The sequence below is a fragment of the Eucyclogobius newberryi genome, unplaced genomic scaffold (assembly GCF_026437365.1).
Source record: "Eucyclogobius newberryi isolate DKJ021-1_F unplaced genomic scaffold, fEucNew1.0.hap1 SCAF_4, whole genome shotgun sequence".
In the NCBI taxonomy this organism is placed as follows: domain Eukaryota; kingdom Metazoa; phylum Chordata; class Actinopteri; order Gobiiformes; family Gobiidae; genus Eucyclogobius; species Eucyclogobius newberryi.
This window is the reverse complement of record NW_027316056.1, coordinates 10,133,492-10,159,106: the sequence shown is the minus strand read 5'-3', so window position 1 is coordinate 10,159,106 and position 25,615 is coordinate 10,133,492. Positions and strand designations below refer to the sequence as shown.

The 25,615-nt window shown below is 40.1% G+C and overlaps 3 protein-coding genes across 3 annotated transcripts; 2 read left to right on the top strand and 1 right to left on the bottom strand.

The window, feature by feature from the left end:
* Window positions 1-4,129: 4,129 nt before the first annotated feature.
* Window positions 4,130-6,295, bottom strand: LOC140377377 (coiled-coil-helix-coiled-coil-helix domain-containing protein 2-like). The gene is made up of 3 exons (XM_072462767.1): window positions 6,091-6,295; window positions 4,790-5,036; window positions 4,130-4,297 (listed from the first exon to the last, which is right to left on the bottom strand). The coding sequence occupies exons 1-3, from the start codon at window positions 6,135-6,137 to the stop codon at window positions 4,130-4,132; spliced, it is 462 nt and encodes a 153-aa protein (XP_072318868.1). The 5' UTR covers window positions 6,138-6,295.
* Window positions 6,296-8,069: 1,774 nt separating this feature from the next.
* LOC140377592 (D-dopachrome decarboxylase-A-like) lies at window positions 8,070-14,233 on the top strand. The gene is made up of 3 exons (XM_072463052.1): window positions 8,070-8,258; window positions 11,739-11,914; window positions 13,081-14,233. The coding sequence occupies exons 1-3, from the start codon at window positions 8,151-8,153 to the stop codon at window positions 13,151-13,153; spliced, it is 357 nt and encodes a 118-aa protein (XP_072319153.1). The 5' UTR covers window positions 8,070-8,150; the 3' UTR covers window positions 13,154-14,233.
* Window positions 14,234-17,525: 3,292 nt separating this feature from the next.
* On the top strand, window positions 17,526-23,787 carry gstt1b (glutathione S-transferase theta 1b). Its single transcript, XM_072463045.1, has 5 exons — window positions 17,526-17,755; window positions 19,084-19,171; window positions 20,874-21,024; window positions 22,717-22,893; window positions 23,558-23,787. Exons 1-5 carry the CDS (start codon window positions 17,644-17,646, stop codon window positions 23,753-23,755), a joined length of 726 nt encoding a protein of 241 aa, XP_072319146.1. The 5' UTR covers window positions 17,526-17,643; the 3' UTR covers window positions 23,756-23,787.
* Window positions 23,788-25,615: the final 1,828 nt, after the last annotated feature.

Genomic DNA, 25,615 nt, shown 5'->3' with positions numbered 1-25,615 from the left:
GGGCTTATCAGTATGAAGAGGCGGGGCTTATCACTATGAAGAGGAGGGGCTTATCACTATGAAGAGGCGGGGCTTATCACTATGAAGAGGAGGGGCTTATCACTATGAAGAGGCGGGGCTTATCACTATGAAGAGGCGGGCTTATCACTATGAAGAGGCGGGGCTTATCAGTATGAAGAGGCGGGCTTATCACTATGAAGAGGCGGGGCTTATCAGTATGAAGAGGAGGGGCTTATCACTATGAAAAGGCAGGGCTTATCACTATGAAGAGGCGGGCTTATCACTATGAAGAGGAGGGGCTTATCAGTATGAAGAGGCAAGGCTTATCACTATGAAGAGGCGGGGCTTATCACTATGAAGAGGCGGGCTTATCACTATGAAGAGGCGGGGCTTATCACTATGAAGAGGAGGGGCTTATCACTATGAAGAGGCGGGCTTATCACTATGAAGAGGAGGGGCTTATCACTATGAAGAGGCGGGGCTTATCACTATGAAGAGGCGGGCTTATCACTATGAAGAGGCGGGGCTTATCAGTATGAAGAGGCGGGCTTATCACTATGAAGAGGCGGGGCTTATCAGTATGAAGAGGAGGGGCTTATCACTATGAAAAGGCAGGGCTTATCACTATGAAGAGGCGGGCTTATCACTATGAAGAGGAGGGGCTTATCAGTATGAAGAGGCAAGGCTTATCACTATGAAGAGGCGGGGCTTATCACTATGAAGAGGCGGGCTTATCACTATGAAAAGGCAGGGCTTATCACTATGAAGAGGCGGGCTTATCACTATGAAGAGGCGGGGCTTATCACTATGAAGAGGCGGGCTTATCACTATGAAGAGGCGGGGCTTATCACTATGAAGAGGCGGGGCTTATCACTATGAAGAGGCGGGCTTATCACTATGAAGAGGCGGGGCTTATCACTATGAAGAGGCGGGCTTATCAGTATGAAGAGGAGGGGCTTATCACTATGAAGAGGCGGGGCTTATCACTATGAAGAGGAGGGGCTTATCACTATGAAGAGGCGGGGCTTATCACAATGAAGAGGAGGGGCTTATCACTATGAAAAGGCAGGGCTTATCACTATGAAGAGGCGGGCTTATCACTATGAAGAGGCGGGGCTTATCAGTATGAAGAGGAGGGGCTTATCACTATGAAGAGGCGGGGCTTATCACTATGAAGAGGAGGGGCTTATCACTATGAAGAGGCGGGGCTTATCAGTATGAAGAGGCGGGGCTTATCACAATGAAGAGGAGGGGCTTATCACTATGAAGAGGCAAGGCTTATCACTATGAAGAGGCGGGGCTTATCACTATGAAGAGGCGGGGCTTATCACTATGAAGAGGAGGGGCTTATCACTATGAAGAGGCGGGGCTTATCACTATGAAGAGGAGGGGCTTATCACTATGAAGAGGCGGGGCTTATCACTATGAAGAGGAGGGGCTTATCACTATGAAGAGGCGGGCTTATCACTATGAAGAGGCGGGCTTATCACTATGAAGAGGCGGGCTTATCACTATGAAGAGGCGGGGCTTATCAGTATGAAGAGGAGGGGCTTATCACTATGAAAAGGCAGGGCTTATCACTATGAAGAGGCGGGCTTATCACTATGAAGAGGCGGGGCTTATCAGTATGAAGAGGAGGGGCTTATCACTATGAAGAGGCGGGGCTTATCACTATGAAGAGGAGGGGCTTATCACTATGAAGAGGCGGGGCTTATCAGTATGAAGAGGCGGGGCTTATCACAATGAAGAGGAGGGGCTTATCACTATGAAAAGGCAGGGCTTATCACTATGAAGAGGCGGGGCTTATCACTATGAAGAGGAGGGGCTTATCACTATGAAGAGGCGGGGCTTATCACTATGAAGAGGAGGGGCTTATCACTATGAAGAGGCGGGGCTTATCACTATGAAGAGGAGGGGCTTATCACTATGAAGAGGCGGGCTTATCACTATGAAGAGGCGGGGCTTATCACTATGAAGAGGAGGGGCTTATCACTATGAAGAGGCGGGCTTATCACTATGAAGAGGCGGGGCTTATCACTATGAAGAGGCGGGCTTATCACTATGAAGAGGCGGGGCTTATCACTATGAAGAGGCGGGGCTTATCAGTATGAAGAGGCGGGGCTTATCACTATGAAGAGGCGGGGCTTATCACAATGAAGAGGCAGGGCTTATCACTATGAAAAGGCGGGGCTTATCACTATGAAGAGGCGGGGCTTATCACTATGAAGAGGCGGGGCTTATCACTATGAAGAGGAGGGGCTTATCACTATGAAGAGGCGGGCTTATCACTATGAAGAGGCGGGGCTTATCACTATGAAGAGGCGGGGCTTATCACTATGAAGAGGCGGGGCTTATCACTATGAAGAGGAGGGGCTTATCACTATGAAGAGGCGGGGCTTATCACTATGAAGAGGAGGGGCTTATCACTATGAAGAGGAGGGGCTTATCACAATGAAGGGGTGGGGCTTATCACTATGAAGAGGCAAGGCTTATCACTATGAAGAGGCGGGGCTTATCACTATGAAGAGGCGGGGCTTATCAGTATGAAGAGGCGGGGCTTATCACTATGAAGAGGTGGGGCTTATCACTATGAAGAGGCGGGGCTTATCACAATGAAGAGGCAGGGCTTATCACTATGAAAAGGCGGGGCTTATCACTATGAAGAGGCGGGGCTTATCACTATGAAGAGGAGGGGCTTATCACTATGAAGAGGCGGGCTTATCACTATGAAGAGGCGGGGCTTATCACTATGAAGAGGCGGGCTTATCACTATGAAGAGGCGGGGCTTATCACTATGAAGAGGCGGGGCTTATCAGTATGAAGAGGCAAGGCTTATCACTATGAAGAGGCGGAGCTTATCACTATGAAGAGGAGGGGCTTATCACAATGAAGGGGTGGGGCTTATCACTATGAAGAGGCAAGGCTTATCACTATGAAGAGGCGGGGCTTATCACTATGAAGAGGCGGGGCTTATCAGTATGAAGAGGCGGGGCTTATCACTATGAAGAGGTGGGGCTTATCACTATGAAGAGGAGGGGCTTATCACAATGAAGGGGTGGGGCTTATCACTATGAAGAGGCAAGGCTTATCACTATGAAGAGGCGGGGCTTATCACTATGAAGAGGCGGGGCTTATCAGTATGAAGAGGCGGGGCTTATCACTATGAAGAGGTGGGGCTTATCACTATGAAGAGGCAAGGCTTATCACTATGAAGAGGCGGGGCTTATCACTATGAAGAGGCGGGGCTTATCAGTATGAAGAGGCGGGGCTTATCACTATGAAGAGGTGGGGCTTATCACTATGAAGAGGCGGGGCTTATCACAATGAAGAGGCAGGGCTTATCACTATGAAAAGGCGGGGCTTATCACTATGAAGAGGCGGGGCTTATCACTATGAAGAGGAGGGGCTTATCACTATGAAGAGGCGGGGCTTATCACTATGAAGAGGCGGGCTTATCACTATGAAGAGGCGGGGCTTATCACTATGAAGAGGCGGGGCTTATCAGTATGAAGAGGCAAGGCTTATCACTATGAAGAGGCGGAGCTTATCACTATGAAGAGGAGGGGCTTATCACAATGAAGGGGTGGGGCTTATCACTATGAAGAGGCAAGGCTTATCACTATGAAGAGGCGGGGCTTATCACTATGAAGAGGCGGGGCTTATCAGTATGAAGAGGCGGGGCTTATCACTATGAAGAGGTGGGGCTTATCACTATGAAGAGGAGGGGCTTATCACAATGAAGGGGTGGGGCTTATCACTATGAAGAGGCAAGGCTTATCACTATGAAGAGGCGGGGCTTATCACTATGAAGAGGCGGGGCTTATCAGTATGAAGAGGCGGGGCTTATCAGTATGAAGAGGCGGGGCTTAACAATATGAAGAGGCAGGGCTTAACACTATGAAGAGGCGGAGCTTATCCCTACGTTCTCCTGTTTTTCTTATGATGTACAAGCGTTTCAAAAAATGTCAAACTGTGGACTAATAGATGTTTCGTCAAATCTGAAATATGATTGTGTTCACTACGTTTTAGTGAAAAGTGTCATATAGACTTTAAGCCATTTTAGCTCAATATTGGGATTTACAGGGAACAATTGATCTGTTAACGTTTATTAGTTCATGCTTATTAAAGCTTAATGTGTATCTTGGCTTTGCTCACCGTGAGAGAACTTGCACTGTTTGAGTGCCTCGCTGAAGCCTTCGCACAGACTCAGGTCGCTCTGAGTCGTGGCACAGTCCAGAAACTGCCTCACCTCAAACTGACAAGGGCCTTGCTGAGCAGGAGCCGGTCGAGGAGGCTCCTAACGACAAAAAACACAGATATTATAATGTGAAGAGGCTCCTAATGACAGAAAACACAGATATTATAATGTAAAGAGGCTCCTAACGACAGAAAACACAGATATTATAATGTAAAGAGGCTCCTAACGACAGAAAACACAGATATTATAATGTAAAGAGGCTCCTAATGACAGAAAACACAGATATTATAACGTAAAAAGAGGACAAGTCTTCAGGACAGCCATCATCAGCCATCATGATACGGTAATTATAAACACCGAGTCTCTTCCCAAAATAGGGTTGTTTCTGAGGCTAAGATGAGAGGATTTTTCATTTACCTTTGTTTAAAATGTAAGGAGACGTCTTACTAAAACAACTCAAACAAATACAACTAAATACAACTCCAGGTGTGTTTTTCATGGAGGAAAATGTTAGTACCAGATTAGAAGTTGTGTGTACCTTGGTATTTCTACTCTTTCACTTGTGACAGGTGTGTATTGTGTGTTTTATACCTGGTACGCAGGTCTGGCCGGCTCTGGACTGCTGCTGCTGCTGCTGCTGCTGCTGCTGCTTCCTCCGCTAAAGGCTCCGGTGAGGGCACTACCCATCACGTGTCCCACCGCGGACCCAACTGCCACTCCGGCCGCCGTGGTCGCCATCTGAGCCATGAGCCCGGGCCCCTGGGACGGAGCTGGAGCCGGGGCCAGAGAAGAGGGAGGAGCGGCAGCAGGAGCGGGCGCGTGGTAAGACGGAGGAGGGCTGAAGAGACGAGGACGAGAGGTCTGTTAGAGCAGTGGTTCTTAACGTGGGGGTCGCACTGTAGTTATTTATCTATCTTTAATTCAGCAGTATATTTTTGGTTCAATTTGGTCCATTATCACAATAAACTATTCAAATAGACAATATTAAAGCTGAGTCAACATGTTTTGACACATACATTATTACCAGTTTTTTCATTACACTGGACGATAGTGACAAAAATGAACATCTCAATATTTTACAAGATATAAACACAAGTCATTAGTTAGTGTGTATCTAATATTAGCCATAGAATTCACTTATTTGACACTGATATTATTGAACTACATAAAGATAACTTCCCACAAAGACATATACAAACAATAAATATGGAGCTCCAGGAAATATTGTCCCAATTTATTATTTATTACCATTACCATTAGTCGATATATCAGTAATTTCATAAAGAAAATGTTTATATAGTTGTATTACTAGATCCCAACATTCGATACGCTTTCGATGTAAATGTAAATACAGGTTAACAACTTATAAACTATTTGTAGTGAAGAGGTAATAATTTGTTATAAGACAAAATGAAATGACAACATGAACTAAAACCTGTAAAGAACGGGTATAATCAATTTCCATTTGACCAGTCAATACAAATTATTTTTACACTTTGACAGAGAAAACATCAAAATGAGTAGATAGTTAATGTGACTTGTGTCTTAATTGTTCCATGATATCTAGTATTTTGTTTAATCAACTAAAATGACAGTAATTAATTTTGTATTTATGCATTTTTTCCAGTCAAAATAAACAACTTTACTTAAGTTCATGATGAAATTAGTACTTGGCCGGTGACCTTGCAAAACCTCATCAATTATTATGACGCAACCACTGGACACCTACATTTTTTTTGAGTTAAATTAAAAAATAATAATCCTGTTTTACAAAGAGGGAATTGCATGTTGGCACATTTATTATATCTATGTTCCCTTTAGACGAGATTACGTTTAGTTGCAGTGTTACGTCAGAGTTACAAGCCTCACGAGTGTTAGATTAAAACCTTTACCTGGCGGGAGCAGGTGCAGAAGGACGACTACGGCTTCCTCGGGCCATTTTAAACTGTCAAAATGATCAAAAACGTGGATTCAAAAGGTGTGGAAAACGTGCGTGGAGCTTTCTGGAAGGAGCTTTCAGAACTGGACACAACTGGACACAACTCACATGTGAATCTGACCTTGCAATGAGGCTCCAGTCTGTTTGGTTATGACAAACATCGCGAGAATCTGGCGGTGGAATAGGAACTTTGCGTTGGAGTACGAACTATCGCGAGAGGTCGGTGTGGAGACGGATGCTTAACGATGCTAACTTGACGATAGCAGAATCAGAATCAGATGATAAAAAAGGAAAGGGAGACGTAAAAGCTGAAAAATGAATCAATCACAAAAAAATATGTTGTTATTACATTTTAACATCCTATATGGATTTAATTACATATTTAAAAAAAAAGTTATCAGCCTATTAGATTTGTTTAAAATGTATTTCCGGTAATAATTTCACAATAAAGCTATTTTAAGGACGATGTTTTACACATTTTAGGTGTCAGAAAGTGTTTTTTTTTTGTTATATTTATTTCTGTTGTAATTATAAAGTTATTTTTATCTAATATAAATGAAATAAAAGCCATTTTGTTGGATTATACGGAAAAAAGTTTACAGAGAAACAGGAAACAAGTTTTCTCATGCCTTCTCGTCATGGTGGGGTCACAGTGCGGTCAAATAGAACACTAGAAAAATATTCACCTATCGTAAAAACGTGCAGTGCCAACGGCCATGTTATGACTGCAAACTTATACACAAGAACTCACAAACTAATAAGGAGCAAATGTTTCTCAAAAATTCTTTGACCATTGACTTTTATTGATGCGCTTTATCCAATGCGAATGTATTACCGAACTTTTGTGGAAAAAATGTTTTTCTTTTCTTTTAGGCAGTAATTAACTCTCCGGATATATAGCGGGTTTCGACTTTTTCCCATTACAAATATATAATATTTGTTTTTTAATTGTTAATCTAAATGATGTTTTATCAAACCCAAGGAACAATAGGCATGAATTAAGATGAATAATAGTCAGTGGTTGTGTCCACATAGTGTATTGACACAAACTGCGTAAAATGTAGGCTAGTGCTGTGTTTTTAAGGTGGATATGAATTTTCCTAATTCAGAGAAAAATATGTTCTGACAGATCAACAATTGATCAGAATAATTGTGACTAATCGACTAGTAAAGTAATTGTTAACTACCTTAATAACCGTTAATCATTGTCCGTTCTTGGATCGCTTTAGCTGCCTTCAAGTCATTCTAAAGACATGTCGTATCTTGTGAGTGCAGCCACTGTTTTTGAGGCTGTTTATATTTTTGAATAATTAAATAAAGATTGAATGTTTTATCTGTATGTTATCTTGTAATTGTAAACACTGTCGCTCTGCTCTTGACCAAGTTGTCTTTGTAAATGAGTTGTACATTATTTCTCAATTGACCTACTTGGATATATAAAGGCTAAATCACAGGATTGTATAGAAAACAATGTGATTTTTATCATTCTAGATAATTCCCAACATGTTTTGACCAGTCGGTCAAAACATGTTGGGAATGGCTGGTCAAGTAAGTCAATCAGCATATTTTAACATTAATCTAGTGATTCTTCTCTCTGGTCTCAGAGGAGTTTCTCAAAAAGTTTGTGTCTGCGACTGTGGCACTTTGGGGAAACCAGAGAGTGTAAGACAAATATAAAATATAAAAGGGATTGTAATGTACAAGTAAAACTGTGCAAGTGTCAATTTTACTAATGTAAAAACATTTGCAAGTTATTGATGAAGCCTCTAATGGGTTCAACTTGGATTCGAAGGCATTTAATGTCAAAAATGTGTTCGCCTACAATGGCAACAAAACAGATTCTGATTTACTATTAGAATTGTTTTGCACTTACAATAAGATGGCCGCCACAATCGCCATGGCAACAGAAACCACAATCTCTCTAGGGTTCTATATCCATGTCCTATTCGTACCGCTACACCAGCACACGCTGCTCCGACTGCGCTCATTCTTGGACATTTTGCCCCTTTCGCGATGCCTTTCCTTGAGCTCCAGAGTAACCTGCCTGCGAGCAGCTTTACAGAGGATTTCCTCAAGAAGTTTGTGTCCGTGACTGCGGCCGCTTTGGGGAAACCAGAGGAGGTAGGTCAAATATAACAGGGATTCTAATGTAAAAGTAAAGCTGTGCAAGTGTCAATGTTCCGGGTCAAATGCCAAATACTCTTTAACATCATGTAACATGTGCTCATTTCACCAGCACTAGTCATTTAAAGTGTCAGGAAAATTAAAGGTTCATATATCCGACGGGGCACTACGAGAATAAAGTCATTAAATTTCGACACTAAAGTCATAATCTTATGAGATTAAAGTCGAAGTCATGATGATCTCAGAATTGAACGAGAATAAAGTCGGAGTTTAGGGGCCGGTGTCAATGTTCAGATTCAAAGTGACGTGAATCAGAATAGGGTTTATTGCCATTTGTCGATAAACAAAATTCACAGACATAGTGCAATCTGAGATGGTGAGGACTTTCCTAAAGTCCACGATCATCTCCACTGTCTTCTGGGTGTTGAACTCCAGGTTGTTACCGCTGCACCAGGACACCAGCTGGTCCACCTCCCTCCTGTAGACAAACTCATCCCCGTCCGAGATGAGCCCGATGAGGGTGGTGTCGTCCGCAAACTTAGTTTAGTAAAATTGACGGCGTCGTGGCTGGAGGTGCAGCAGTTTGTGTAGAGGGAGAAGAGCAGGGGAGAAAGTACACAGCCCTGTGGAGCTCCTGTGCTGATAGTCTGCGTGTCCGAGACATTCTTCCCCAGCCGCAAGCACTGCCTCCGATCTGTCAGGAAGTCAGAGCTCCCCCTGCAGGTGGAGTCGGGTACGTTGAGCTAGGAGAGCTTGTCCTGGAGCAGAGCAGGAGGACGGTGTTGAAAGCAGAGCTCAAGTCCACAAACAGGATCCTGGCGTAGGTTCCCGGGGAGTCCAGATGCTGCAGGGTGAAGTGGAGTGCCAGGTTGATGGCGTCGTCCACTGACCTGTTGGTTCTGTAGGCGAACTGCAGGGGGTCAAGTTATCTGTCCTTTTCCTCTGTATCTACCTGCGTTGCAACAACAAAACTTCCCCATGTGTGGACAATAAAGGAATATCTTATCTTAAATCAAGCGCCATTTGCGTCCTGGCGGTGGTGCTGAAAGTGAAACGCGTAAACATAAACATGGGGAATCTGCGTTTCAGTTTTATGCAGCTAAAATCTGGAACAGTCTTCCTGAAGATGTGAGACAGGCTTCCACTCTGACAATGTTCAAATCTAAGCTAAAAACAGTTTTGTTTAGCTGCGCATATGACTGAAAGGATTTTTTCTTTGCACTCTTCTCTTTTGTTTGTGATTTTATTAGTTTAGAAAATCAGTTGGATTGATAATTTTTAATTTAGTTAATTTTATTGTAGTTAATTTTTATCTTTGCACTCTTCTCTTTTGTTTGTGATTTTATTAGTTTAGAAAATCAGTTGGATTGATAATTTTTAATTTAGTTGATTTTATTGTATTTCTGTTTCTGTCATTTCTTTGTGATTTTAATGCATTTTTCCTGCTGTGTGAAGCACTTTGAATTGCCTTGTGTATGAAATGTGCTCTACAAATAAACTTGCCTTGCCTTGCGTATCGGACCCGGCCCTCTATTCTCTACTTCAAATGTATGTATTTGTTGAGGTGTTTCATAATGGCTTAAGAATGTCAATAGTAGCTCAGGTTAGATCCAGTGAAACGTTATAACAAGAGAATATTGTGTAATAAATACACAATGGGAGGTTTTATATCAGAGAGGTGGGGGATGTATCAAAAAGATTTATAATATCAGATAACATGAATAACATGTATTTTGCTTCTCAATAACAAAATTCAGAAAATATTTTAACAAAGTATCAGAAATGTGCGAAAATGTGCCTTGAAATGAATCTCAAAAGTTAAAAAATATCACTTTATTCACATGTTGTGTGTTTGGACATTACAGACTGGGAGGTTTTCACGGCTGCCAAAGATAGTTTGGATGAGTACACGGACACTGTGACGTCAAACATTAAATTCTGTGAGGACAGCGTCACACCAACAGACAAAAGTCACTTTCAACAATGACAAACCCTGGTTCACACCCAAACTGAGGCATTTGAGGCGGCAGAAGGAGGCAGTGCACAGGGCCGTCGATAGAGAGGGCTACAAAGAGGCAAAATACAGATTTAGCAGGGAGGTGTCGAGAGCTAGATCCCAGTACAATATGCGTCTGAAGCAGCAGTTCTCAAACAATAACCCCGCCTCTGTGTGGAGTGGGTTCCGGCCTCTCACCAACTACAAGCCCAGAGCCCCCCAACGCGAGTCATTTGGTTTCAAACATGTGTCTGGCCCTTCACATAAAAATGGTCACATTCCAGAGTATTTTACCTTAACATGAACCAGCTGGGCATGTTACTGTGGATGGTTTTACTTTAGCTCAAAAAATATTAAAGAAATTGTCACAAAGACATATTTTCTGACTACAGCTGTAAGCTTTTAATTGATTAATCAGTCACCAAAGTTTTTATTAATCTATAATATTTATACATTTTTTATATTTTATTATACAGTAGATTCAAATCTAACTATGTCTCTTCATAGTAATAACCTCCGCCTCTTCACAGTGATAAGCCCCGCCTCTTCACAGTGATAAGCCCCGCCTCTTCACAGTGATAAGCCCCGCCTCTTCACAGTGATAAGCCCCGCCTCTTCACAGTGATAAGCCCCGCCTCTTCACAGTGATAAGCCCCACCTCTTCACAGTGATCTTCATAAAGACATTTTTCTCAGCAGATTTCCATTTACATGTTTTAATTTTTTAGTGGCTATGCAATATTTTAGAACACTTTAATCTTTAAAGCACTCAAGCCCCAGTTGCAGGACAAACAGGATTACTCAAACCAGGGGTCTTGAATGAGGGAGAATCAGTGTCGCCAGCGGCGCAGGGCATCGGGGGTCATTCAATCCAAACTGCCTGGCCAGGCTGGTGGTGCCCCTATAGCCCCTCGGGGCACCACCAGCCTGGCCAGGCAGTTTGCATTGAATGACAGCAAAGGTATTTGTGCAGCAGCTGCACTTTCCCTTTTTACTATTAAACGCGGTGCATATATAGTAGGCCTACTTTGTCTTTAGTTGTCATTTAAACTAACTCTAGGACTCGAGTGTCGCAGGGGCAAAGCTGGGAGTGGTTTAATTCCACATACGTATTTTTCTATCCACAAGGAAAAAAATAAAAATGCAAATCTGCCTCATATTCAATTAGAGACAGTGAAAAAGACCAAATGAAACAAGATGTATGAACTTGTATTGAGCTGGCGCCGCGGAGCTGACAATGCGGCGTGCGCAAAGCCAAAGTGGTTCAACTTCTTAGATATATATGTGTGGGCTCAGTATAAAAAGCTTTCAGGGGTCCCAGATGTTCTTGCGGCGCCCCCGGACTCAAACATGCGGAAATCAATCGAAATACAAATTTTGATTAAACTAATGATGAGGAAATACTGTTGTAACGAGGTTAAAAGCTCATTGAAGTTGATTTTACGTAATGTATCCCCCTTAACTTCCTTTTCCTCCTCTCAGCGCATGCACCTGGTGGTTCATCCCGGTCTGCCCCTTATGATCAAGAACTCGTGTTCTCCCGGCGTCCTTCTCTCCGTCTCGGCCGTTGGAGCCACAGACAGTGCAGAGAAGAACAAAGAGCACAGCGCAAAGATCTTCAACTTCCTCACCAGCGAACTCAACCTCAGCGAAGACAGGTCCAGATAACAATCATTATGATCAAATATGATTCATGTTTTTGTTTATTATTGCTGCCTATTAGATTCATGTGTTTATATGTCAGAGAGCCGTGGTCTTTGGGCACAAAACACAATCACGTTAACAACATTCGAGGTCGCACAAAATAGCACAACTCTAGATCTGTTTGACAATTGACAACTACTGTTGTATTAGATTTTTGTGGGACCATAAAACACAGTGCTTTACCAAAACTGATCTGAAAAATTGCCAGTCCAAAATTAAACTAGGTTAAGACTAGAACCAACCATGTCTGCACCAACACTAACCCAGAATACAAACAGATTTAAACCTGAGTTAAACAACGATTAAACCAATACCAAACAAACTCTAAATTAGTGCTAACCCAGAATTACCCGGGCCTTAAGTAGAGTAGCCCTGCATTTAGAATGAATTCCTACACACACTGACTCAACACGACATTTGTGTTCTTAATCTTTTCACAGAAAACAGGAGGTGTAAAAATACTTCCATAATGAACCAAACATTTACATACAATGCATTCGATTTCAATCACTTTTTAACCTTCAGGAGCACCTCTGGAAGGAGAGTACGGCTGCAGCAGTTCTAACAGTGGTGCCAATGATTTCAAACATTTAAAAACAATCAGTAGAATCTTAAAAAGCAACTGGAGCCAGTGCAAAGGAGAGAGAATAGGAGTGAGAGAGAGTTTAGATCCAGGCCTACATTCAACGTTACAGTAATCCAACTGAGATGTAATAAAAGAATGGATAGCTCTCTCAAATTCTTTTTGTGGGATATTGGTTTTAATTTTGGCCTGGAGCCTTGCCTTTTACAACTGCTAATTTCTTTATTAAATTTAAACTATGAGTCAAAAATCACCCCAAGATTTTTAACATGGGGCTGCAACATGATGCAAGTGACCCTACACCCGATAATCAGTTTATCAACCAATGAATCAATATCACTTTATTTACTAACCATAACAAGTTTACTTTTACAAAAGTTTTAGTCAAAAGCGACAATTTATTCAGCAATAAACAGGTTAAACTAAGATGCTACAAGATGCTGTAGAAAATATAACATTACTCATTTCAGTCTATATGTTTCTATAAGACACTCTTTTTAAACGTTTGTATTACATTATGGTTCTGTATTTTTGCAGGATTGGGATCGTGTTCCACGCTCTACAGCTCCATCAAGTGGGCAAGAGAGGAACTGTCATGAGCTTCTTGTGAACGTCTCCTGTTGAAATCAGAAGCAACAGCAGAATAATTCAGTGAAGAGAGTTTAATTTAGCCAGAGCGCTCCGAGAATGTTTCTTTATCGGTAAAGACTAAGCATTTACATTTCATATTTGCACAAAATTCACTAATGGTTCACTTGTTCCATTTGGTACAGGACTAAAGGTTTTGGTCAACTTCAAATTATGATTATTTTAACATGGGAATCATCAATATTCAGGGCATTTTCCCAGTATTATTGTTTTTTGTGGTGACAGAAACACAGAGGTAGAATATATCAAATCAAATCATGAAGTCAAGTCTGTAGAGATGATTCTAATGTATTGATTCCATGCTTTAGTTACCTCTCAAAGTCCATGCTTTTGTCCAAAGTCAAAGTCAGTCTTTCCATTTCATAAACACCAAACATTATCTCAGTACAGACTCTCGGAAAGGGCCATAGACCTTTTAGAAAAAATGTAATATTATATATACATTAGTTTAAGATTGTGTCGTAACTAATGCCCGTAACGCAATTGTTCCCCTCTTCCAAATTTTTTTGAAAAAAGAAAATATCAGGACTTTGTAGAATGAAAGGGAGAAGAGAGGTTTGATCTAAAAAATAGGTTTGTCCCAAGCACAGTTTCTATAGCAACAGTTACTTTTTATTTTATTTTTCAGAATTTCTATGAGGAAAATGAATGAGGAAATGTACTGCAGAACCAAGTGTTGAGTTTTGTATGAAGGAGGCCACTATTGCCAACATCATTGTTTTTTGTTATAACATAAGAAGGCGTTTGTTTTTCATAATTACATTTTTATCTTTTAAGCTCATTCTTATATTTCAGCTGACATGTTTTAGTGCAATAAACCAAAATACAATATGTTTTTGTTGGACACCAGCAATTTTATATTTGCATTAATGAGAATGTTTAATTGGAAAAGGTATTAAAAGAACTTGACCCGAGTAGATGGATACATCATTAAAATTGATTGAAAAAAAATATTTTTGAATATGATGGACCAATTGAGCTAAAATGATTCCCTGTAAAGGCCAAAAGACCAAATAAAACATTACATTTTATTCTGTCTTCCATTCTGTCCTATTCTGTCTTCTTTCTCAAATGAGGGCTCTACTAACCTTATTTTCAAGATAAAACAAACATTATTATCATTATTACAATATTAATATTATAAAAACAATCAAATCTCACTTATAAATGGTTAGGTTATGTCGACTTAAATAAAGCCTTGTTCAAATAAAGCCTGAGCTGGGAATTGACCTGCACTTAGTCTGAACAGCAGAGCGTTCTGGCAATTTACTGGTAAAAGTTTGTGAATGAAGTCTATTGAAGTCAAATAATGATAATATTTAGTTTAAAGAATATCTGTTTATTAGTTATATATATATATATTTCTTTCCTCTTTTCTTTTCACATTTTTGTAAACAAATGAACAGGATAAAAAACAGAATGACTAGAAAGAACAACCATAATCAGGGTAGATTTTTATTGAAACCAAAGAAATGGTCTATTCGGTAATATATTGCATGTGGACAACTCTTCTGAGAAACTCTGGCTCTTTTACGTTATCATACAGAATAGAAACAATTGTTGACTGATCGACTACAAAAATAATTGTTAGTTTCAGCCCTATCTAATAGCTTTTGTGTGTGTGTAGAATTAGGTTTGCAATTTACGGTTTCAAAGCTCAGAAAACTCCCATTCAGGAGCATTAACACTTGAAACTGAAGAATGTCTTTTTAGCTTTGAAAACATTGAGTTAGTTAAAAAAAAGTGATCAGTCATGATTAGTTATCATCTAATAAATGGAGCATGTGTGATTTGATTTGAACTAGTGTTTGAAATGTGGCACTTTAACTTTCATCTCTTTGTTCAGACCATTCACCTTTCACATTTATGATGATGTAACAACCAGGCGTGGCTAATGAACAAAGGACGACTGACAAATTCAATGCACTTACTTGTTTCTCATGTGACAGACGGCTGAACATGACTCTGCTAAAAAGCATTAACTTTTGATTTGTTCACAATTGTATAGAGTAATACATGATGTTAAAGGTTTTTTTGAATACGTTTAAGAATTCTATCCAGATTCAGTGGGTAAACTCCATTTCAGAACATGTTTGTAGAAGTCTAAATACAGGGTTGGCAGGTTTTAGACACTTGAGGGTGAAGGTGAAATTAAATAGTATGTTACCGTACTTTAAAATGTAACTGGCAATAAGCTGATATATCCGTCAGCTTTAGAAGGACACGACACAAATGGGACTACTCCGATCTCGCATGGGTTTGTACAACTGTAATAGTAATAATTGACAATCTACTACTTGGTTGATTCTGGGAAATATTTCTCTGTTGGGGTGAAAAGTAAAAGTGATGAATGGTTTCAGCACCTTAAGCCAGAAGACTTTGGAGCCGTGCAGTCGAATGCCCATCGGCTGCCAGCACAGATACTCGTTCACCCGTGCTCTCTCCTGTAGCGCTGCAGGATACCAGTGATCAGGCGTTTTGAACTTCTCCACCATGTACTGCATCATTGCAATACTAAAACATGACAAATGAATAAAGGATCAGAGGAGCAGAGGCAGGCACCATGAAGCTGGACCTTTATCTGACTCGGTCAAATAACTTCAGCGTTCACATCGAACCTCTATGATCTATAGATACTAAAAATCCTTTCATTTAACGTTTTCATTCTGCTATTTATTTATATAAACAATATATATATATATATATATAAACTATATATATATATATATATATATATATATAAACAATATATATATATATAAACAATATATATATATGTATATATGTATATATGTATGTATGTATGTATGTGATGTGAGGTTCCAGCTGATGTGAGTAAGCTGATTTCCTTTATTTTTAAAGACTTGTTACAAAGAGAACAGTTACTCTAAAAATCCATTGATTAACAGATGTTTTTAAAGATTTCTCTTGAGTATGAACAATCAGATCAAATTATGATCTGATTTTTACAGTTCATGCATGTCTGTGTAACTCTAAACTACATTGTCAACCGCTTTGAGTCAGAATAAGACCTCACAGAGACATTTTGCCCTCTGCTTTTTGCTCTTGTTTAAAGTTGATGCGGTTAAAGCACCTCTGGAGGATTATAATAAGACTGCTCTCTCTGAAACACTGAACGGAACAAAGTACAAATAAAGCACCCTTACCCACAATGATTTACAAACGAGTGACCAGAATCACACACACATGAAAAAGAGAAATATCGCATTAATTTGAATTCATGAATTCATTTAATTCATATTGTCATGAGGCAGGACGCAGGCTTGTTTATGGCTGCTGTTATTATTAAATAAAACTGATTAAAACTATACATTAATACAAGTACCTGGGTGTTCATCTGAACCTCAAACTGGACTGGACTCATAACACAGACGCACTGTACAGGAAGAGCCAGAGTCGGCTCTACCTCCTGAGGAGACTCAGGTCTTTTGGAGTGACAGGGCCACTCCTGAAGACCTTCTATGACTCTGTGGTGGCATCAGCTCCTGTACGGTGTGGCCTGCGGGAGCAGCAGCATCACAGAGAGGGAGAGGAAGAGGCTGGACAGAGTCATCAAGAAGTCCAGCTCCGTCCTGGGCTGTGCTCTGGACTCGGTGCAGGAGGTGGGGGACAGGAGGGTCCTGGCTAGATTCACATCTATGCTGGACCATGAGTGTCGCCCCCTGCAGGACACTCTCTCTGCTCTGGAGAGCAGCTTCAGTGAGAGACTGATCCACCCTCGCTGTGTGAAGGAAAGGTTTCGCAGGTCTTTCCTTCCTGCTGCTGTCAGACTTTATAACAAACACTGTTAGTCCTGAACACTCGCAATACTGACCTAACCATGTGCAATTCCGTCATATGTGCAATTACTGTCATGATTCATGTGCAATGGTATTTATGTATTTATTTATTTGTCTATGGGAGTTTTTGTTTATAGGAGATCTTCTACTGAAAGTGTTTTTCAGACTTCCTATAAGTGATCTGTTCTTCTGTATCTACCTCTGTATCTACCTGCGTTGCACCAATGAAATTTCCCCATGTGGGACAATAAAGGAATATCTTATCTTATCTTATCTTATCTTACTTACCACAAAAAGAAAAGGGAAGAAATAAATCATTTGACTAAGATTACATCATGATTTATCAATAATCTGATGACTCCAGAAATCATCATCTTATGTAAACATAAGCCTTATTAGAACCCGTTGGACCCATGGCTCTATTATAATATCGTTAGACCTTCCTTAAGTTAATCATTTATAAAAATGGGTCAAAGGGTTCAAAAAGGGGTGGGGTTAAATCTCTTTTCGCGACAGTTTTTGGGCGTGAACTTCAGTGCGCAAAATAAAAGCTGTGTGGAAGTTACAGAGACGCATTCTTCGTTTTTCTGCAGCAAAAAGAAGCGCCCGGGACAAAAAAACACCGTAAATCCAGCTCGTTTAGTCTGTAAAAATGGCGCTGCAGTTGTTTTTGGACATGATGTCGCAGCCTTGTCGCTCGGTTTACATGTTCGCCAAAAAGAACAATATTCCGGTGGAAGTCAGGACGGTTTCACTGGTGAACGGTGAGTTTTGGGGTTTGTAGGTAAAAGGCGAGGCGACGCACGTGACGCGCAATCTGAAAAACAAGCGAAAGTTACAAGTTAAAGTGCAAAAAAAAACACAAAACCCACAAAAAAAGATGTTTCCAAGATTTATTGTATAACATCTGCAAAATTATTTGTGATTGCACGATGCCAAGATTTTGTGCACTATTGTTTCATGGCGGTTTTTATTGTTTTATTTATGATCTGATTTGGGTACAGTCAAAACAACTTGAAAGAAACTGCTCCACTGTCTGGACGCAACATCTGATTTATAATTTGAAGTTAGTGTCTAGGACATGAAATCTGTGTTTCAGTCTTCTGAAGATGTGAGACAGGCTTCTACTCTGGCAATGTTCAAATACAAGCTAAAAACTGTTTTGTTTAGCTGTGCATATGACTGAAAGGATTTTCTTTGCACTTCTTTAGGTCTCTTTTAGGTCTTAAACTGTTTTGTGATTTCTGTCATGTCTTTGTGATTTTAATGCATTTTTCTCTTGCTGTGAAGCACTTTGAATTGCCTTGTGTACGAATTGGGCGCAACAAATCCTTGAGAGAAAAAAAACATGAAATAATGCACAAAATCTGGTAAGGAGAGTAAGAGAGGTGCTACAGCTTTAGTCCTTAGGTCACTAGTCGATTATTTGGTCGATAGAGTCTTAGTCAACCAAGTAGTCGACTTATTTTATTAGTATTATGAGGATGTCAATGGACCACAGTAGAAAGGAGAATACCATACGTGGAATGCTGGGGTTTTGAAAGTAAATCGCCAGTATATTCTTCCCTTTTACAACTAATCGTGCCACTTCCATCCATTCATCTGCTTCCGCTTATCCGGGGCCAGGTTGCGGAGGCAGACTTCCTCTCCCCAGACACTTATTCCAATTCCTCCGGGGAGCTTTATGAGTTTTTACCACTGCTACGTGAATGTTGTTTTGAAGAAAAAGTGACTTAACTTTTATGGGTAATTTTAATTTGCTTTTAATGTGTTTTAATGTGCTTCCACATCAAATATTTACCTTGTTATGATCCGGTCCTGAAAGTCTCATGCTTCTTTCAAAAAGTGCACAATTCATCAGCTTAACCACTCCACTAAAACCCAGGACTAAACCAGGACTAATATCCTAACACATAATATCTTCTGAATATCAAACAGTATGGAGATACTCGTGTTTGCCCTACAAGCCGCATTCGTTTTTCTTTTCTTTTTTTTTGACAAATTGAAGGACAGAGCTTTAGATTTCTTCAGTTGACCATCTAATTCTTAAGTCGACCACAACTAAATCAACTATACATTTGTTTGATTTCAGGAGAGCAGTTCACAGAGGAATTTGGAAAAGTCAATCCCATCAGAAAAGTGCCAGCTCTCAAAGATGGAGACTTCAGCATGGGAGAAAGGTGACTATCTGACCTTTTCAGTGGTGGAAGAAGCATTCAAATGTGTATATAAAAGTACAGATTCGGGAGCAAAACAATTACTCAAGAACCACATGCCAAAACTACATCCCAGTAAGTAGCAGAGGTCCGAGTTCCGACCTGCGAGCCCAAATAGATCGCAGCAATAGATACAGTCGCCATCTTAGGGAACAGTCACCGATGGACCTCTATGGGGGAGACAATCCATTCATTTTAAGGTTGAAAAGCTGCTCTGACATCCATTGGCGTCATAAGGCGCTGGTACAGCTGGCAGCCCGGTGTAAACGCTCTCTCTTCTTTCTCACACTTATTGTGCTTTATCTCCTATATTTTGTAAATATAATTAGTATATTTTTTCTATTTTACTGTACGATAGGGACACGCGCTGGAATAGTTTTTTAATTCAACTATTTTTGACTTTTTTCGGCTGGATTTGAGCGTTTTTCGTTGTGTTGTTGTGACGTGAGCTAGCTCCGAGCGAGCCCACCAGCCCCCCCCCCCCGCGCCCTCCGGCCGCGCTAAAGTACGGCGTGTCGTCGGTACACGTTTATATACACGTTTATATACACGTTTATATACACGTTTATATGAAAGAGGAACTTCACGAACGATCGGGACACGCACTGGAATCGCTTTAAATTAACTTGTTTTGACTTTATTCGGCTGGATTGAGTGTTTTCGTCGTGTCGTTGCGATGTGTTTTGGCTCCGGCCCCGCCCCCCGGCTCCGGCCCCGCCCCCCGGCTCCGTACCGCGTTTCCACAAAGGAGGAACTCATGAAACTGCGGAGAACAGTCGTCTTACCCGGAGATCGTCACGTTATCCCGTCGCAATACTGACCTAACCTAATACTGATGTGCAATTCTGTCGTATGTGCAATTGCTGTTGGAATTCATGTGCAATTCATGTGCAATTACTGTGAAATTCATGTGCAATCTATGTGCTGTCGTGACACATATTCATGTGCAATTACTGTCGGGATCACATGCAATGGTATTTATTTATTTATTTGTCTATGGGAGGTTTTATTTGTTTATAGGAGATCTTCTAGTGAAAGTGTTTTTCAGACTTCCTATAAGTGATCTGTTCTTCTGTATCTACCTCTGTATCTACCTGCGTTGCACCAATGAAATTTCCCCATGTGGGACAATAAAGGAATATCTTATCTTATTGTTCAACAACTACATGAGCAAACACAAACATTAGTGTGTATATTGTTCCAAATACAGACACAAAAACATGGAAAAGAATAAAGTGGTTAAATGTGTATAGTTATCCAGGAACGCTAACGGCAGGCGTGGCCTAAATGCTGTCGCGATGGTAGCAATTTATATGTTATATTATGCATTATTTACATTGTTATTGACCTTTAAACATGAGTGAACTAAATGTTTGTACAAAAATGTTTTGTTGTATTTAATGCCTATTTAATTCAATGTTGATTCAAAATGTTGGCAGCACGCAATATTATGTTAAAAGCTCTGTTTGTTAAATTTTATCACATATTTCCTTGAATAACAAATATTAAATTATAATAATTTGGGACTAGTTTGAGGCATGTGTAAGTTCATATTTTACCTGAGGTTTTATTCTTGTTTTGTCTATTTGAACGAGTCAGATAAAGGTCCAGCTTCATTGTGCCTGCCTCTGCTCCTCTGATCCTTTATTCATTTGTCATGTTTTAGTATTGCAATGATGCAGTACATGGTGGAGAAGTTCAAAACGCCTGATCACTGGTATCCTGCAGCGCTACAGGAGAGAGCACGGGTGAACGAGTATCTGTGCTGGCAGCCGATGGGCATTCGACTGCACGGCTCCAAAGTCTTCTGGCTTAAGGTGCTGAAACCATTCATCACTTTTACTTTTCACCCCAACAGAGAAATATTTCCCAGAATCAACCAAGTAGTAGATTGTCAATTATTACTATTACAGTTGTACAAACCCATGCGAGATCGGAGTAGTCCCATTTGTGTCGTGTCCTTCTAAAGCTGACGGATATATCAGCTTATTGCCAGTTACATTTTAAAGTACGGTAACATACTATTTAATTTCACCTTCACCCTCAAGTGTCTAAAACCTGCCAACCCTGTATTTAGACTTCTACAAACATGTTCTGAAATGGAGTTTACCCACTGAATCTGGATAGAATTCTTAAACGTATTAAAAAAAAAAGTCTAGCAGAGTCATGTTCAGCCGTCTGTCACATGAGAAACAAGTAAGTGCATTGAATTTGTCAGTCGTCCTTTGTTCATTAGCCACGCCTGGTTGTTACGTCATCATAAATGTGAAAGGTGAATGGTCTGAACAAAGAGATGAAAGTTTAAAGTGCCACAGTTCAAACATTAGTTCAAATCAAATCACACATGCTCCATTTATTAGATGATAACTAATGATAAGACACACACACAAAAGCAATTAGATAGGAAACTAACAATTATATTTGTAGTCAATCAGTCAACAATTGTTTCTGTTCTATATTGAGACTTTTTAAATACATTATCAACCAACTAAAGGTTGAAATCGTTTGACCAAAGGCTTCAAGATGGAGAATATTTCAGAGTTCTTGCACAACTTCTAGTGTGAAATTTAAGACTTTTTTTAAGACCTTAGCCAGAAAGATTTAAGACCATGTGCACTATAAATTAAAGATTTCATAGGCCTACTATGTTTACTATAGATATTGTTTGTGTATACTTTAAATAAAGGGAACATAAAAAACACCCAGTTCATTTAATAAATGGAAAATATTTAAATATAGGAATTTTATGGGACCTTTGTTATAAATCTCTTTTTATGTATGGCATTTTCATTTTGAAATATGCATCCAAATTTATTTTAATCAATTGTATTTAATTTTTTTATGTAATCAAAATAAATATAAAAATGTAAAATGTAATATCGAGGTCTAGTCCATGTTGTCCCTTCACACTATATACAAATATTTCTCAAAATCAGAAGGGGTTTATTATTTTTGGACATTTTATTTATCAATGTCTTTGTTATAAAATGTAAAATAATGATTTGAGATGGAAGAGGCCTTTATAACTCTATGGGAGAATTATGCTATTGATGAAAGAAATCTCAAACTTTAAGATCCACAGTCCATTATTCTTCAGGGATTAGCTCCACAAACTTGCCATATCAAGTTCACACTTACACAAACACCACATTAAAATTGGGACTAAACCTGAAACTAAACCTGGATTAGACCAAAGCTAAACCAGGACTAGAACAGGACCAACTCAAGTCTACAGCAGTAAGTAAGTAAACTGGGTTCAAACCAGGACCAAACAAGTGTGAACATTTAAGTATTTTTAACTGACAACAATCACGTCGTTGGAGTTGAGGAAGAGCCCAATTTTCTGAAGCTGTTGTTAAAAATAGTTTCACCGTTTCATGAGGATAAACCCAGTATTGGTAATTACAGAGATGGGAACCATAAACCAAGTCTACAAATCTGACCTCTGACAGCTACACACAAAAACCCAGTACAAACTTATGTGTAGTACTTTTCTGTTTCCTCTGCAGCTGATGCTTCCCAACGTGTTTAAACTGGAGGTGCCTGAGGAGAAGATGGAGGGAGCTCTGGAGGATCTGAACTCTTCTCTGAAGCTCATCGAGGAGACGTTCATCCAAGACCGAGCGTTCATCGCCGGGGACAAGATCTCCATCGCCGACCTGGTGGCCATCGTTGAAGTCATGCAGGTGAGAGACTCAACCAGGACTCAACCAGGACTCAACCAGGACTCAACCAGAACTCAACCAGGACTCAACCAGGACCAAACCAGGACCAAACCAGGACCAAACCAGGACCAAACCAGGACTCGACCAGGACTCGACCAGGACTCGACCAGGACTCGACCAGGACTCGACCAGGACTCGACCAGGACTCGACCAGGACCAAACCAAGATTAAACCAAAACCAGACCAGGGCTAAACCAGGACTAAACCCAAGACTAAACCCAAGACTAAACCCAAGACTAAACCCAAGACTAAACCCAAGACTAAACCCAAGACTAAACCCAAGACTAAACCCAAGACTAAACCCAAGACTAAACCCAAGACTAAACCCAAGACTAAACCCAGGACTAAACCCAGGACTAAACCCAAGACTAAACCCAAGACTAAACCCAAGACTAAACCCAGGACTAAACCCAGGACTAAACCCAGGACTAAACCCAAGACTAAACCCAAGACTAAACCCAAGACTAAACCCAAGACTAAACCCAAGACTAAACCCAAGACTAAACCCAAGACTAAACCCAAGACTAAACCCAGGACTAAACCCAGGACTAAACCCAGGACTAAACCCAAAGCTCGTTGACCCTTGACACTGTCTGATGCTCCATTCTCTTGTCTCGCTCCGCAGCCCTTCGCAGCCGGCGTGGATGTGTTCAAAGATCGTCCGAAGCTCAGCGCGTGGAAGGAGCGCGTGGTGCAGGCCGTAGGGAAGGAGCTTTTTGACGAGGCCCATGAGAAGGCCCTCGGTGCAAGGGAGTCTGTCAAACTAGTCGACTGCAGCAAGATGGAGGAGTTGAAAACTCGAGTGATCAGACTCATGCTCTGAGACAAGACGGGAAATACAAGCTCCTGGAAATGAGCAAATTAGATCATGTGTTTCTGGGTTTCAGCTAAAAGAATCCTTGTGTAATCTCTAATATAAAGGAACAAGTTAAACACAATACTATGGTAACCTATAAGTCCAGCAGCCATGTTGATGAAAATTCTACCCATGATCATTTATATCAGTGACGAGCTCCATTATCCACTCTATTTATTACGGTACATCTGCAGGTTAATTAGAGACATCTGACCTGCTTTATCTCAGTTAAAAACTACAGATGTAGAACATTGTTTTACACGTTTACATGTTTTTCAACATTTTCTCTAAAAACATGATGCAGTTACATTATTTGAATTCACAGTGATAACAGGCTTTGATCTAAGTTGTATTAAATGTAGGAGATTAATGAAAATGTTTCTTTGAAAATTCCTTGTTTCCTCACATTACCAGTTTTCAAGTTTTCAACCAATGTGAAAATGGTAATAATTGTCAACTGGACTTCTGGTTTTCATAGATTTGGATTGTTGTGAGTCTATTAAAGTGACTCAAGTACTCACTAATGACTCTTTACTGTCTGCAAACTAAAGCAGGGGTGTCCAAACCTTTTTATCACATCAAAATGTTTGTCATTTAGGTCATGATAGTAAAAAGTAGTTCTCTTTTGGTCGTTTGGTCCAATTCAACAGGAAGCCTGAGGGCCAACAAAAGAACATCTGAGAGCCTCATTTGGCCCCCGGGGCATAGTTTGGACAGCCCCGTAATAAAAACTACCACACCCTTGTCTGCTTTCCTTAGGGATGAGCGAATCCAGCTTTTTCACTTTCAATTACAAAAGACTGGAATCGACAATACAGATTCTGTTCACATTTTATATACATATATATTTGTATAAACATCTACATATCTCAATGTTTACTATTGGCATGATGTTTTAATTACAACTATATTAAGGCTACAACATTGATTATTCACAACAGCTATTCATTAAAGTTCTGTATGTTCTGAAATGTCAACAATCATGTTAATGTTCTGAGTGTTAATGGGAACAATAAAAGAATTCCTCATTTTGAGCTGTCACATTGTTTGCCTAAAACAGTTCATACTCTGGAAACAGCCCAAAGGGTTCTTCAAGAATTTAACCACTTATAAAGAATCCAAGTTTCAAAACCAAGTCTTATTTAATTATATTTTGTAGTCGTATTATTAAGTCTTAATCTACCATGGAAGTTTACTTTGCTTCTGTGTGTCATTTTGTTTTAATACCTTGTAAAACTAATCTATTCCATACTAGTTTATTTTCTATGTGTAAATGCAGATGAAGTGGTCCTGAGTAGTTCCAGCTCCCCATTCTATCTGCAAATTGAAGCACGTCTGCTTGTCCTTCTGAGGGAGTCAGATCTCTCCTTCACTGTATTCTCCAGGTTTCTACTCTCTTTCAAAGGGTTTTGTAGTTTTTCCTTGCCGAGAAGGAGGGTCCAAGGACGGGGGATGCTGGGTCATTTACTAAATTCCTATGAACATTGTTTAATCTGTTTTTCACTGTCGCCCTTCAAGGCAACTGCTCTTGTGATTTTGGGCATTACAAAAATAAATGAATGGAATAGCTAAAACCCTTCTTTTAACCTACTTTAACTTAACCCTGCTTTAGTTAACGGATTTACCCCAAACAACTAGTGCAACATCTACCAGGGCTAAACCAGAACTCAACTTTATGTTTAACTATATTTTAAACTAAAATGTAGAGTAGATTATTGAATGTAGTATTTATTTTTAGTATTGAGGTTAAAAAGTGTTTTTGTCAAATAAATATAATAACATTTGAATAATCTGTACAGAAACAAACCACTGTGAGGTTCATGTTGC